The following is a 15549-nucleotide window of genomic DNA, read 5'->3' as shown; positions in this document are numbered from 1 at the left end:
AAAGTATACATTATTCAGAAATACCTTATTTACATAAGTATTCAGACCCTTTGCTATAAGACTAAAAATTGAGCTCAGGTGCTTCCTGTTTCCATTGATCATTCTTGAGATGTTTCTTCAACTTTATTGGAGTCCAACCTGTGGTAAATTCAATTGATTGGACATGATTTGTAAAGGCACATGCATGTTAATATAAGGTCCCACAGTTGACAGTGCATGTCAGAGCAAAAACCAAGCCATGAGGTTGAAGAAATTGTCCTTAGAGCTCCGAGCAGGATCGTGTCGAGGCACAGATCTGGGGAAGGGTACCAAAACATTTATGTAGAATTGAAGGTCCCCAAGAACACAGTCACCTCCATCATTCTCCATCAACACTCTAGTCAGCAAACTGGATGTAGTCTATCACAGTGCCATCCGTTTTATCACCAAAGCCCCACATACAACCCACCACTGCGACCTCTATGCTCTCGTTGGCTGGTCCTCCCTACATATCCGACGCCAAACCCACTGGCTCCAGGTCATCTATAAGTCTTTTTTTAGGTAAAGGCCCGCCTTATCTCAGCTCACTGGTCACCATAGCAACACCCAGCAATTACACGTGCTCCAGCAGGTATATTTTACTGGTCATCCCCAAAGCCAACACTTGCTTTGGCCGCCTTTCCTTCCAGTTCTCTGCTGCCAATGACTGGAACGAATTGCAAAAATCTCTGAAGCTGGAGTCTCATATCTCCTCTCTAACTTTAAGCATCAGCTGTCAGAGCAACTTACCTTTACACAGCCAATCTGTAAATAGCACACCCAACTACCTCATCCCCATATTATTACTTACCCTCTTGCTCTTTTGCACACCTCTACTTGCACATCATCATCTGCACATCCATCACTCCAGTATTAATGCTAAATTGTAATTATTTTTGCCTTTATGGCCTATTTATTGCCTACCTCCCTACTCTTCTACATTTGCACACACTGTACATAGATCTTTCTACTTTTGTGTTATTGACTGTACGTTTGTCTATGTATAACTCTGTGTTCTTGTTTGTGTCACACTGCTTTATCTTGGCCGGGTCGCAGTTGTAAATGAGAACTTGTTCTCAACGGATCTACCTGGTTAAATAAAGGTGAAATAAAGTTAAATTCTTAAATGGTAGAGGTTTGGAACCTCCAAGACTTTTCCTAGAGCTGACCTCCTGGCCAAACTGAGCAATCGGCAGAGAAGGGGCTTGGTCAGGAAGTGGCCAAGAACCCGATGGTCACTCTGACAGAGTTCCAGAGATCCTCTGTGGAGATGGGAGAACCTGAGAAACAAGATTCTCTGGTCTGATGAAACCAAGATGAAACTCTTTGGCCTGAATGCCATGTGTCACGTCTGGAGGAAACCTGGCACCATCCTTACGGTGGAGCATGGTGGTGGCAGCATCATGTTGTGGGGATGTTTTTCAGCGGCAGGGACTGGGAGAGTAGTCAGGATCGAGGGAAAGAAGAACAGAGCAAAGTACAGAGAGATTCTTGATGAAAACCTGCTCCAGAGCACTCAGGACTAGACTGAGGTGAAAGGTTCACCTTCCAACAGGACAACGACAATAAGCACACAGCCAAGTCAACGCAGGAGTGGCTTTGTGACAAGTCTCTGAATGTCCTTGAGTGGCCCAGCCAGAACCTGGACTTGAACCCAATCTAACATCTCTGGAGAGATCTGAAACTAGCTGTGCAGCAATGCATCCAACCTGACAGAGCTTGAACATATCTGCAGAGAAGAATGGGAGAAACTCCCCAAATACAGGTGTGCCAAGCTTGTAGCGTCATACGCAAAAAGACTCGAGGCTGTAATCACTGAAAAAAAGCACAGAGAAAAGGGTCTGAAAACTTATGTAAATGTTATATTTAAAAAAATGTTTTTAAAACAAAAGTTTTTGCTTTTTATTATGAGGTATTGTGTGTAGATTTATGAGGGGGAAAAACAATTTCCTCCATTTTAAATAAGGCTGTAACGTAACAACATGTGGAATACGTCAAGGGGTCTGAATAATTTCAGAATTCAATGTATATAACATAACCCTACTACAACCTACCTCAGCAGAATATATATAACATTACCCTACCACACATGTGCACAGACACACACACCTCTTGTCTTTATCAGTGTTCTTTTTCTTTTCCTGATGCAGGGGAAGAGCCACAGGAGGGAGAGGAGGAGCATGCAGATGAAGGGGAGGAGGAGCCACAGGAGGGAGAGGAGGAGCATGCAGATGAAGGGGAGGGGGCAGAGGAAGGAGAAGGTAAATAATTGGCAAGCTCGTTTTGCATAGCCAAGTCCCGTGGCTGTTGCCCAGGTAGAGTTAGCACCGGTGGTGAACGCTAAATATCCCACTCAAAACCAACAGCGAGGCCGGCTTTGAGGGATGCGGTTCAATCATATACTGTTTATATAAGGTGGGGTCCAAAATTACTGCCACCCTTGATAAAGATGAACAAAAAAGACTTTGAAATAAATAACACAAATACTGAGGTATTGTTGTACACAAAAAAAAGGGAAAATAAAATGATTTCACACTAAAATAATTTCTCATGGAAAGAGATTTTGTTCAACAACTTTTTTTTTTTTTTTAAGGTAGGGGCTACAATTATTGACACCCCTGTTTTCAATACCCTTCAATATCTCACCTTGCAACTAAAACGGCACTGAGTGTAACGGTTTTCTTGTGGTGAAGGAGAGGCGTACCAAAATGCAGCGTGGTTTCTATTCATGGTTCTTTAATGAAAACTATACATGAATAGACTAACAAAACAATAAACGTGAGAAAACCTAAACAGCCCTATCTGGTGCAAACACAGAGACAGGAACAATCACCCACAAACACACAGTGAAACCCAGGCTACCTAAGTATGATTCTCAATCAGAGACAACTAATGACACCTGCTCTGATTGAGAACCATACTAGGCCGAAACATACAAATCCCCAAATCATAGAAAAACAAACAGACTGCCCACCCCAACTCACGCCCTGACCATACTAAATAATGACAAAACAAAGGAAATAAAGGTCAGAACGTGACAGTACCCCCCCCCCCCCAAAGGTGTGGACTCCGGCCGCAAAACCTTAACCTATAGGGGAGGGTCTGGGTGGGCAGAGGGGCGGAAGCTCGGGACAGAGGGGGGGAAGCTCGAGACAGAGGGGCGGAAGCTCGGGACAGAGGGGCAGGGGCTCTGGCGCCTCTGGGCTGAGGGGCTCTGGCGCCTCTGGGCTGAGGGGCTCTGGCGCCTCTGGGCTGAGGGGCTCTGGCGCCCCTGGCTGACTGGCGGCACTGGCGGGCCCCTGGCTGACTGGCGGCACTGGCGGCCCCTGGCTGACTGGCGGCACTGGCGGCCCCTGGCGGCACTGGCGGCTCCTGACAGACTGGCGGCACTGGCGGCGCTGGGCAGACTGGCGGCACTGGCGGCACTGGCGGCGCTGGGCAGACTGGCGGCACTGGCGGCGCTAGGCAGACTGGCGGCACTGGCGGCGCTAGGCAGACGGGCGGCTCAGATGGCGCTGGGCAGACGGGGAGCTCAGATGGCGCTGGGCAGACTGGCGACTCTGATGGCGCTGGGCAGACGGGAGACTCCGGCAGTGCTGAACGGGCGGGAGACTCCGGCTGCGCTGGAGAGAAGGAAGGCTCTAGCAGCACTGGACAGGCGGGAGACTCCGGCTGCGCTGGAGAGTAGGAATGCTCCGGCAGCACTGGACAGGCGGGAGCACCTGTAGGGATGAGACAGAGAGACAGCCTGGTGCGGGGGGCTGCTACCGGAGGGCTGGTGCGTGGAGGTGGTACCGGATAGACCGGACCGTGCAGGCGCACTGGAGCTCTTGAGCACCGAGCCTGCCCAACATAACCCGTTTGAATGCTCCCAGTCGCCCTGCCAGGGTGGCGAGGTGGAATAGCCCGCACTGGGCTATGCAGTCGAACCGGGGACACCGTGTGCAGGGCTGGTGCCATGTAAGCCGGCCCAAGGAGACGCACTGGGGACCAGATGCGTAGAGCCGGCTTCATGGCACTTGGCTCGATGCTCACTCTAGCCCGGCCGATACGCGGAGCTGGTATGTACCGCACTGGGGACACGGTGCGCTCCACCGCATAACACTGGTGCCTGCCTGGTCTCTCTCACCCCCCGGTAAGCACAGGAAGTTGGCGCAGGTCTCCTACCTGGCTTCGCCACACTTCCTGTGTGCCCACCCCCAATACATTTTTGGGGCTGACTCTCGGGCTTCCATCCATGCCGCCGTGCTGCCTCCTCATACCAGCGCCTCTCCGCCTTCACCGCCTCCAGCTCTTCTTTGGGGCAGCGATATTCTCCTGGCTGTGCCCAGGGTCCCTTTCCGTCCAATTCGTTCTCCCATGTCCACTCCCGTCGAGGATTTCTTCCCAAGTCCAGAAGTCTTTATCGCGCTGCTCCTGCTGCTGCCCGTTACCACGCCGCTTGGTCCTGTTGTGGTGGGTGATTCTGTAATGGTTTTCTTGTGGTGAAGGAGAGGCGGACCAAAATGCAGGGTGGTTTCTATTCATGGTTCTTTAATGAAGAATGAATGATGAAACTATACATGAATAGACTAACAAAACAATAAATATGAGAGAACCTAAACAGCCCTATCCCCAAATCATAGAAAAACAAACATAGACTGCCCACCCCAACTCATGCCCTGACCATACTAAATAATGACAAAACAAAGGAAATAAAGGTCAGAACGTGATACTGAGCCTTCTTCTGAAATATTTGGAGTTGGAGAAAACACTGTGGATTTTGATGTCTGCTTTAGTTTATTGCTGGAAGATCCACTTGCGGCCAAGTTTGAGGCAACGAGGTTTGTTGGCAAAAATGTCCTGGTATTGGATAAAGTTCATAATGCCGTTGACCTTAACAAGTGGAAGCAAATAGCCCCATAACATCAAAGATCAACCCCCATATTTTATATATAGGGATGGGGTCCTTTTCTGCTTATGCATCCTTATTTTGACGCCAAAACCACCACTGGTATGAATGGCCAAAGAGCTCTATTTTCATATCATCCAACCAATGTAAACACATGGAGTTTGCTTAACGCCATTGGCATTTGGATTGAAACGGGTGTTTTGGGCACAGGTTTTTACTTTTTTTTTTTGCTCATCTTTGTCAAGGGTGCCAATAATTTTGGACCCCACTCAAAATGGAAAAACCCATCAATGACGTTACCCCATTCATTCCTACAGTATGTGTCTGGGTCCGTCTGTCTGTCTCTCTCACCTGGACATCTCTAATGACTATTTTTTTCTCTCTCTCTCTCTCTCATCATCCACAGAGGAGGCCAAACCTAAATTCAAGTAAGTCCTCCAACATGTTAATGAATGGGGGGTATGGAAGGTTAGATTGGATAAGAATATGGAAACCATGCTGGGAGTTGTTGTTGTCCATTCTTATTCTCTATCTCTCTCTTTCTTTCTCTCCCAATTCAATTGGGATTTATCGGCATGGGGAACATATATTTAGTGAAATAAACAATGAACAAAATTGAGAAGAAACAAATGTAACATTAAAAAAAACAGTAAACATTGCACTCAAAAAGGTTTAAAAAAGAAAGACATTTCAAGTGTTATATTATCAGCTATGTGCAGTGTTTTAGCAATGTGCAAATAGTTGTAGTATGAATAGTGAGGGAAGATAAATAAACAGATAAATATAGGTTGTATTTACAATGTTTGTGCTCCACTGGTTGCCCTTTTCTCATGGCAACGGACCACATATATTGCTGCTGTGATTGCACACTGTGGTATTTCTGCTAACACATATGGGAGTTTATCAGTCTTTTCGAATTCTTTATGGGTCTGTGTGATCTGTGGGAAATATGTGTCTCTAATATGGTCATTATTTGGCAAGAGGTTAGGAAGTGAAGCTCAGTTTCCACCACATTGTGTGTACAGTGGGCACATATACTGCCTTCTCTTGAGAGCCTGATCTGCCTATGGAGACCTCTCTCGATAGCAAGGCTATGCTCTCTGAGTCTATACATACTCAAAGCTTTTCTTAATTTTGGGTCAGTGACAGTGGTCAGGTATTCTGCCACTGTGTACTCTCTGTTTAGGGCCAGATAGCATTCCAATTTGCTCAGTTTTTTGTTGATTCTTTCCAGTGTGTCAAATAGTTATCTTTTTGCTTTCTCGTAATTTGGTTGGGTCTAATTGTGTTGCTGGCCCTAAGCATGATGCTGGCCCAAAGCATGATGCATGATGTTTTCACCCCATGCTTCACAGTAGGTATGGTGTTCTTTGGATGCAACTCAGCATTCTTTGTCCTCCAAACACGACGAGTTGAGTTTTTACCAAAAGTTATATTTTGGTTTCATCTGACCATGACATTCTCCCAATCTTCTTCTGGATCATCCAAATGCTCTCGAGCAAACTTCAGACGGGCCTGGACATGTACTGGCTTAAGCAGGGGGACACGTCTGGCACTGCAGGATTTGAGTCCCTAGCGGCGTAGTGTGTTACTGATGGTAGGCTTTGTTACCTTGGTCCCAGCTCTCTGCAGGTCATTCACTAGGTCCCCCTGTGTGGTTCTGGGATTTTTGCTCACCGTTCTTGTGATCATTTTGACCCCACGGGGTGAGACCTTGCGTGGAGCCCCAGATCGAGGGAGATTATCAGTGGTCTTGTATGTCTTCCATTTCCTAATAATTGCTCCCACAGTTGATTTCTTCAATCCAAGCTGCTTATCTATTGCAGATTCAGTCTTCCCAGCCTGGTGCAGGTCTACAATTTTGTTGCTGGTGTCCTCTGACAGCTCTTTGGTCTTGGCCATAGTGGAGTTTGGAGTGTGACTGTTTGAGATTGTGGACAAGTGTCTTTTATACTGATAACAAGTTCAAACAGGTGCCATTAATACAGGTAACGAGTGGAGGACAGAGGAGCCTCTTAAAGAAGAAGTTACAGGTCTGTGAGAGCCAGAAATCATGCTTGTTTGTAGGTGACCAAATACTTATTTTCCACCATAATTTGCAAATAAATTCATAAAAAATTCCTACAATGTGATTTTCTGGATTTTCTTTCTCATTTTGTCTGTCATAGTTGAAGTGTACCTATGATGAACATTACAGGCCTCATCTTTTTAAGTCGGAGAACTTGCACAATTGTTGGCTGACTAAATACTTTTTTGCCCCACTGTATATAGGAAGTAGAAAATAACATGGCTATATATATATATATATATACAGTACATATACAGGGAGTAGAAAAGACAATGGCTATATACAAGAAGTAGAAATAACATGACTCTATACAGGGAGTATAAAATAACATGGCTATATACAGGGAGTATAAAATAACAAGGCTATATACAGGAAGTCGAAAAAACATAGCTACATATAGGAAGTATAAAATAACATGGCTCTATACAGGGAGTATAAAATAACATGGCTATATATATAGAGTGGGGAGAACAAGTATTTGATACACTGCCGATTTTGCAGGGTTTCCTACTTACAAAGCATGTAGAGGTCTGTAAGTTTTATCATAGGTACACTTCAACTGTGAGAGACGGAATCTAAAAATCCAGAAATTCCCATTGTATGATTTTTAAGTAATTAATTTGCATTTTATTGCATGATATAAGTATTTGATACATCAGAAAAGCAGAACTTAATATTTGGTACAGAAACCTTTGTTTGCAATTACAGAGATCATACATTTCCTGTAGTTCTTGATCAGGTTTACACACACTGCAGCAGGGATTTTGACCCACTCCTCCGTACAGACCTTCTCCAGATTCTTCAGGTTTCGGGTTTCCCTCCAAAGATTTTCTATTGGGTTCAGGTCTGGAGACTGGCTAGGCCACTCCAGGACCTTGAGATGCTTCTTACGGAGCCACTCCTTAGTTGCCCTGGCTGTGTGTTTGGGTCGTTGTCATGCTGGAAGACCCAGCTACGATCCATCTTCAATGCTCTTACTGAGGGAAGGAGGTTGTTGGGCAAGATCTCCCGATACATGGCCACATCCATCCTCCCCTCAGTATGGTGCAGTTGTCCTGTCCCCTTTGCAGAAAAGCATCCCCAAAGCATCTCCCATTCCTCCTCTGGATCATCCAGATGGTCATTGGCAAACTCAGATGGGCCTGGACATGCGCTGGCTTGAGCAGGGGGACTTTGCGTGCTCTGCAGGATTTTAATCCATGACGGCGTAGTGTGTTACTAATGGTTTTCTTTGAGACTGTGGTCCCAACTCTCTTCAGGTCATTGACCAGGTCCTGCCATGTAGTTCTGGGCTGATCCCTCACCTTCCTCATGATCATTGATGCCCCACGAGGTGAGATCTTGCATGGAGCCCCAGACCGAGGGTGATTGACCGTCATCTTGAACTTCTTCCATTTTCTAATAATTGCGCCAACAGTTGTTGCCTTCTCACCAAGCTGCTTGCCTATTGTCCTGTAGCCCATCCCAGCCTTGTGCAGGTCTACAATTTATCCCTGATGTCCTTACACAGCTCTCTGGTCTTGGCCGATGTGGAGAGGTTGGAGTCTGTTTGATTGAGTGTGTGGACAGGTGCCTTTTATACAGGTAATGAGTGGAGAACAGGGAGCTTCTTAAAAAAAACTAACAGGTCTCTGGTTTTTTGTTTTAGATTCCGTCTCTCACAGTTGAAGTGTACCTATGATAAAAATTACAGACCTCTACATGCTTTGTAAGTAGGAAAACCTGCAAAATCAGCAGTGTATCAAATACTTGTTCTCCCCACTGTATATATACGGCATGACGAGGTTCTCCACTCGTCTCCATCCCAAATACGCACCAGATTATATGTGCTCCTGAGGTTCAGTTTTGTGAAAAAACGTGCTCCTTCAAAGAATTTCACCACCTTAGATGAAAGGTACGGGTAACTAAACCCCACCGTGATGGAATTTAGACCTCTTTAATCAATGCACAGACACAGACCTCCCTCCTTTTTCTTCACAAAAAATAAACTTGAGGAGACGGGTAAAATGAATGACCCCTGTCCCAGAGATTCCGTGACGTATGTTTCCATAGCCAACGTCTCCTCCTGTGGCAATGGGTACACGTGACTCCTGGGAAGCGCAGCGTTTACCTGCAGATTTATCTCACAATCCCCCTTTTGATGAGGTGGTAATTTAGTCGCCCTCTTCTTACAGAAAGCGATAGCCAAATAGGCATATTCAGGGGGAATGCGCACAGTGAAAACCTGGTCTGGACTCTCCACCAACGTGACACTGATGGAAACTCCAAAATACCTCCATGAACACTCCTCTGACCACCCCTAGAGAACCCCTTGTCTCCACGAATTCCTAGGATTGTGACTAGCCAGCCAGGGAACCCCCAGCACCACTAGAAACGCAGGTGAATTGATAAGGAAGAGACTAATCCGCTCCTTATGATTCCCCTGCATTACCATGTCCAGTGGAACCGTGGCCTCCCTGACCAACCCTGACCCTAATGGCCGGCTATCTAGGGAGTGCACAGGGAAGGGGGGGGGGATCTATCGGCACTAGCGGAATACCCAGCTTGATGGCGAGTCCACGATCCATAAAGTTCCCAGCTGTGCCTGATCCATAAAGTTCCCAGCGGCACGAAAGCAGCGCGTGAATTCTGGGTAGTGCTCCTTCGTCGAGTCTGGGCCATTCCAGACCACGTTGGCCCACTCCAGAGCACGACCCGTCAGGCAGGAGGCGAGGATACTCACACTCTCCTCCACCGAGGGAGTTGGTCCCACGGTAGCCAGGTACAGCTTGAGTTGGAGCAAAAAACCCTGGCACCCAGCCGCTGCTCCATCATACTCCCTCAGGAGTGCAAAACGAAGTGCGCCGGAGCCGGATGTGGAGGGAGGAGAAGGTGGACTCGTCGGAGGAACCAGAGGTGAAGAGAGGACCACTCTCTCCATCATCTGATCCATCGCCGTTGGAGGACACGTTCCTCCATCGATGGAAGGGGGTTGGCAGCTGCTTCTGCTGACTCCATTAACCTCTCTAGGGTATGTGGGACGCTAGCGAACATCTCGCCAACATCCAATGAGATTGCAGAGCGCCAAATTCAAAAACAGAAATGCTCATTATAAAAATTCAGAAAACAAAATATATTTTACATAGGTTTAAAGATTAATTTATTGTTAATCCAACCACGGTGTCAGATTAATAAAATGCATACCTAGCCCAGAACATACCTAGCCCAGAACATAGCCCAGTTGACAAATTATTACAAACAGTAACCAGCCAAGCAGAACCGTTACAAAACTCAGAATTAGAGACAAAATGAATCCCTTACCTTTGATGATCTTCACATGGCACTCAGAAGACATTCATCTACTCAATAAATGTTCCGATACCTAAATGTACATACTACCTCAACAAGCCTGACTAACAAGTATGCCTTGCTGCTCTGTTTTCAAATGTCTTTTTACGGTTGTTTTATGTCTTTACACACACACACACACACACACACACACACACACACACACACACACACACACACACACACACACACACACACACACACACACACACACATACTCTTCCCCCCCGCACCATTGGTTAGAGCCTGTAAGTAAGCATTTCACTACACCTGTTGTATTTGGCGCACGTGACAAATAAACTTTGATTTTGATTTGCCAGGCAGTCAAGCTGGTCTCGATGCTGAAGCTGTAGAACGTTTTGAGATATTTTTTTTACCTCCTGAGGCGTTGTCGTGCCATCTTCACGACTGTGTTGGTGTGTTTGGACCATGATAGATCCTTAGTGGTGTGGACACTGTGGAATTTGAAGCTCTCGACCTGCACCACAACAGCCATGTCGACGTAAATGGGGGCATGTTCGGCCCTCCGTTTCCTGTAGTTGAAGTTGATGATATTTCTCTCCTGCTCTCTCTCTCTCTCTCTCTCTCTCTCTCTCTCTCTCTCTCTCTCTCTCTCTCTCTCTCTCTCTCTCTCTCTCTCTCTCTCTCTCTCTCTCTCTCTCTCTCTCTCTCTCTCTCTCTCTCTCTCTCTCTCTCTCTCTCTCTCTCTCTCAGGCCATTCATAATGCCCAACCTCATCCCACCTAAGATCCCGGATGGAGAGAAGGTAGATTTTGATGTAAGTATGTGACTGGATATACTATACTGCTGTTATCATCTCTGCAGGACATCCACTGGAAGAGTATGGAGAAGGATATTTTGTTTTTGTTGTTGTTATTGTTTTTATTTCTGCAGGACATCCACAGGAAGAGTATGGAGAAGGATATTTTGTTGTTATTGTTTTTATTTCTGCCGGACATCCACAGGAAGAGTATGGAGAAGGATATTTTGTTGTTATTGTTTTTATTTCTGCCGGACATCCACAGGAAGAGTATGGAGAAGGATCTTTTGTTGTTGTTATTGTTTATATTTCTGCAGGACATCCACAGGAAGAGTATGGAGAAGGATCTTAATTGTTTTTATTTCTGCAGGACATCCACAGGAAGAGTATGGAGAAGGATCTGTTGTTGTTATTGTTTTTATTGTTTTTATTTCTGCAGGACATCCACAGGAAGCGCATGGAGAAGGACCTGAATGAGCTGCAGACACTGATCGAGGTTCACTTTGAAAGTAGGAAGAAGGAGGAAGAGGAGCTTATCAACCTCACAGACAGGATTGTGAGTGGCACAGACACATGTCACTCAAACTCAGTAGCGTGCCATGGTTCTGGGGCCTGGGCCTTCAGTGAAGTCCTACACAGTCCCACCTGAATTAATCCACCTCTTATTACCATCATTATGATGCCATGGCTCTAGACACTATACATTTAGACAGAAACGCAGTACAACCAGGCGTTGTGTCACCTTGAAATTGACATTTTTATTCAGAGAATTGCAGGGGAAGAGTACAATACCTTTTCATTGTGCAGCTTTGTTGCCCTGCGCGCTTGTTCGTTGAGCTGTAGATCCACTCGGGTGTCCCCAAACATTTTCAAAAGCACCATTGTTTGTAAGTGCCCAGCCGTACTTTGGTGTCTCGTTGCTGCGTTGGTTAGACAACTAAGGTTTGCAAAGCCAGTGTGGCTCCAAACCCCAAATTGATCGCTTGCAAATAATAGGCATTCCCAGCAGTACAGTTTGCAGTGCTTCTCGGAGCCTGTCTTTGTAGCGTCGGCTTTGTAGCGTCGGCGTCTACCTCTCCCGACAATGTCTAACTTTTCTTGAAAAGTTCGTCTTGAGAATGGCGTTATAAATATATCCTCGACCAAATCAATATCTTCTCCTTCCGCCATTGTGGGTTGAAAAAACAGCTTAGTCGTACGCAAATTAATTTGTTTATCAATTTCAGTTTCCTAGTTCTGAGACCTGCCCATATAGGACCTGCCTCTCAATATTGGTAAACCAATCAAAAGACGTGCAGGCACTACGCCTGCTAGCTGGCTCCTGTGTAACACTGGAGCCAGCCAGCAGGCGTACAATAGCCAACTCTAAAACTGATTAGTTGACACTAAATTTTAATTGCCATTCCCTTTAAGCTACAAGCGCCCGCACTGTTGATTCTGAAGGCCTGAGGGCAGATTTAGACCCCAGGCAATACATGATGGCTGAATATGATTGGATAAAATATCTAACATAAAGACCAGCCCTCCAAATCTCAACCTGGGACTGGAAGCAGTGCAACCAAGAGGAACACTATGAAATGAAGATTGTAACTCTTACTCTGGGGAATAATTTAATACATATTTGTGGGAAAATATATTTAAAAAAAGTTTATATTCTGATGATGTTTAGGCCAGCAGAGAAGGCCTTGCTGTCCCTGACGGCCCACCACTGCTCAAACTAGTCCCTCCCAGACTCCTGTCACTAAAACTTGCCCCTCCCAGTCCCGTCACTCAAACTAGCACCGTCCCAGACACCTGCCACTCAAATTAGCCCCTTCCCCTCCCAGAACCCTGTCACTCAAACCAGCCCCTCCCCCTCACAGACCATATCACTCAAACTAGCCCCGCCCCAGACCCTGTTACTCAAATTAGCCCCTGCCCTTCCCCAGACCCATGTCACTCAAACTAGCCCCCTGTCACTCATAACTAGCCCATCCCCTGACTTGTCAGTCAAACTAGCTCCTCCCCAGACTTCTGTCAAATTAGCCCCGCCTCTTAATCTTGTCACTCAAACTAGCTAGTATTTACTTTTAGAGAGCATTGTACACTACACTCATGTCATTCCTAAAGTTAGGGATCTGGATATTCTCTCTAGGAGAAGCGACGTTCTGAACGATCAGAGCAGCAAAGGATCCGCAGTGAACGAGAGAAAGAACGACAGAAGAGGTTGGAGGTAAGAGAGAGAGTCTCAGTGACACTGTGTATCAGGTATTGAACCTGACTTGCAGCTTTTTATGGGTGATCTCTCTCTCTCTCTCTCTCTCTCGCGCGCTTTCTCTCCTTCTCTCTCCAGGATGAGAGGACTCGTAAAGAGGAGGAGGAGGCAAAGAGGAAAGCAGATGATGATGCTAAGAAGAAGAAGACGTTGACTAGCCTACACTTTGGAGGCTACATGCAGAAGGTACTATTATAATACACTGTATGTACATTGTCGTGGTAATTTCCTGTATTACTAAACATTCAGAGAGCAAACCACACTCAAGTCAGAGTATATTATAAAGTCCATCTTTAATTATATATGAGCTTCACCATAGCCCTGTGACTCTCAGATCAATTCAGTGTCTATAAATGAATTATCTGAGTGCTTACAAAACAGTTCTTAGTATAATTTATAGCCAAGACACACCCATCTCAACTCACATGACGAAACACAGATCTCAGGAACATTACACAAAGAACCCTTTACTCGAAAGAGGAGTATCCCATAGCTAGATAGGATTAGCTATAAATTATCGTTCAGTTTGGTCTCCTAAACAAAGTTCTTATCTCGTTCTTGGTACAACATAGTTCCAAACCATTATCTCATCCAATGGCATATATCAATTGTCAATTCTAGATACTCCCATCTCAACATACATCCCCCCTGGACAAGCTCACTGAGACAGTGAGCCTCTTAGGTCTTAGTGAGCCTCTTGGGGCGGCAGGGTAGCCTAGTGGTTAGAGCGTTGGACTAGTAACCGGAAGGTTGCAAGTTCAAACCCCCGAGCTGACAAGGTACAAATCTGTCGTTCTGCCCCTGAACAGGCAGTTAACCCACTGTTCCCAGGCCGTCATTGAAAATAAGAATGTGTTCTTAACTGACTTGCCGGGTTAAATAAAGGTAAAATAAAATAAAAATACTAGATCAAGATAAGGGCAACCTCAGAGGGGACATACAATAGTTACAGACACATTCCCATAAGAAGACAAGCCTCCATTCTGTCCTCCTCCCCTTCTGATATTCTTCATAGCATCACATGGTTTAACAGATACATTGACATATGAAAACAAGCCTGACCTCTCCCCTCTCTGGGCCCCTAGTGACCAAGCCCTAGCAGAGAAGGGATAACGGCAAACTGCCAACAGTATTATCCAAAAAGAAAACATCCTCATGACAAATATCTCGCATAAGTATTATTATGTAAATGAAACATCTTTTTATCAATGTTACCTAACTAATTTTGATTCTGCTACCACAACATTATCAGTAGATTATTATATTAACTCGTTATTACATTATTATCATTATATACATGTATCTCATTATTATGATATGACTAGATGGAGGTCAGAGGGAAGAGACAGACAGAGAGAGAGAAGAAGAAGAAGATTCTACAGGACAGACGGAAGTCTCTGGACATCGAGAACATGAGCCAGGACAAACTGAAGTGCAGTACTACAACTATACTATACTACTACAATAATGTATATTACACTATACTACTAGATCCTAACCTCTCTCTCTCTGTGCAGAGACAAGGCCCAGGAGCTGTGGTTGTGGCAGCAGCAGCTGGAGGCGGAGAAGTTTGATCTGCAGTATCAGATTAGCAGACAGAAGTATGACATCAACGTCCTCCGCAACAGAGTGTCAGACCACCAGAAGACGTACGGACAACCCTTACACACACAGAGACACACACTCACGCGCACACGCACACGCACATACAGACACACACAAACTGTGTAACTAAGTGTCCTCTATTCTACAGCACCAAGAGAACCAAGAGAGGCCTGAGGAAGTAGAGATACTGAAGAGGGACTGAAGAGGGACTGAAGTAGTCTGACTGAGGGACTGAAGTAGACTGACTGAGGGACTGAAGTAGACTGGCTAAGGAGAACAGCTGTCTGGCCTATTTGTTTACTGTCTGATCTCTCTCCCTCCTTCCGACATCTCTCCCTCCTTCCTACATCTCTCCCTCCTTCCAACATCTCTCTCCTTCCTACATCTCTCTCTTCCCACATCTCTCTCCTTCCCACATCTCTCTCCTTCCCACATCTCTCTCTTCCCACATCTCTCTCCTTCCTACATATCTCTCTCCTTCCTACATATCTCTCTCCTTCCTACATATCTCTCTCCTTCCTACATATCTCCCTCCTTCCTACATCTCTCTCCCTCCTACATCTCTCTCCTTCCGACATCTCTCCCTCCTTCCTACATCTCTCTCTCCTTCTAACATCTCTCTCTCC

At 45.7% G+C, this 15549-nt stretch overlaps 1 protein-coding gene across 1 annotated transcript; it reads left to right on the top strand.

Annotated features, from left to right (window-relative positions):
• The first annotated feature begins 2219 nt into the window (after positions 1-2219).
• Positions 2220-15336, top strand: LOC135527494 (troponin T, cardiac muscle isoforms-like). Its single transcript, XM_064955999.1, has 9 exons — positions 2220-2279; positions 5316-5337; positions 11019-11082; positions 11504-11620; positions 13199-13276; positions 13397-13504; positions 14644-14750; positions 14836-14967; positions 15072-15336. The coding sequence occupies exons 3-9, from the start codon at positions 11029-11031 to the stop codon at positions 15103-15105; spliced, it is 630 nt and encodes a 209-aa protein (XP_064812071.1). The 5' UTR covers positions 2220-2279; positions 5316-5337; positions 11019-11028; the 3' UTR covers positions 15106-15336.
• The last annotated feature ends 213 nt before the right edge of the window (positions 15337-15549 follow it).

This window comes from Oncorhynchus masou, chromosome 33, assembly GCF_036934945.1.
Source record: "Oncorhynchus masou masou isolate Uvic2021 chromosome 33, UVic_Omas_1.1, whole genome shotgun sequence".
Lineage (NCBI taxonomy): Eukaryota > Metazoa > Chordata > Actinopteri > Salmoniformes > Salmonidae > Oncorhynchus > Oncorhynchus masou.
This window is presented reverse-complemented; position numbering and strand designations above follow the sequence as displayed.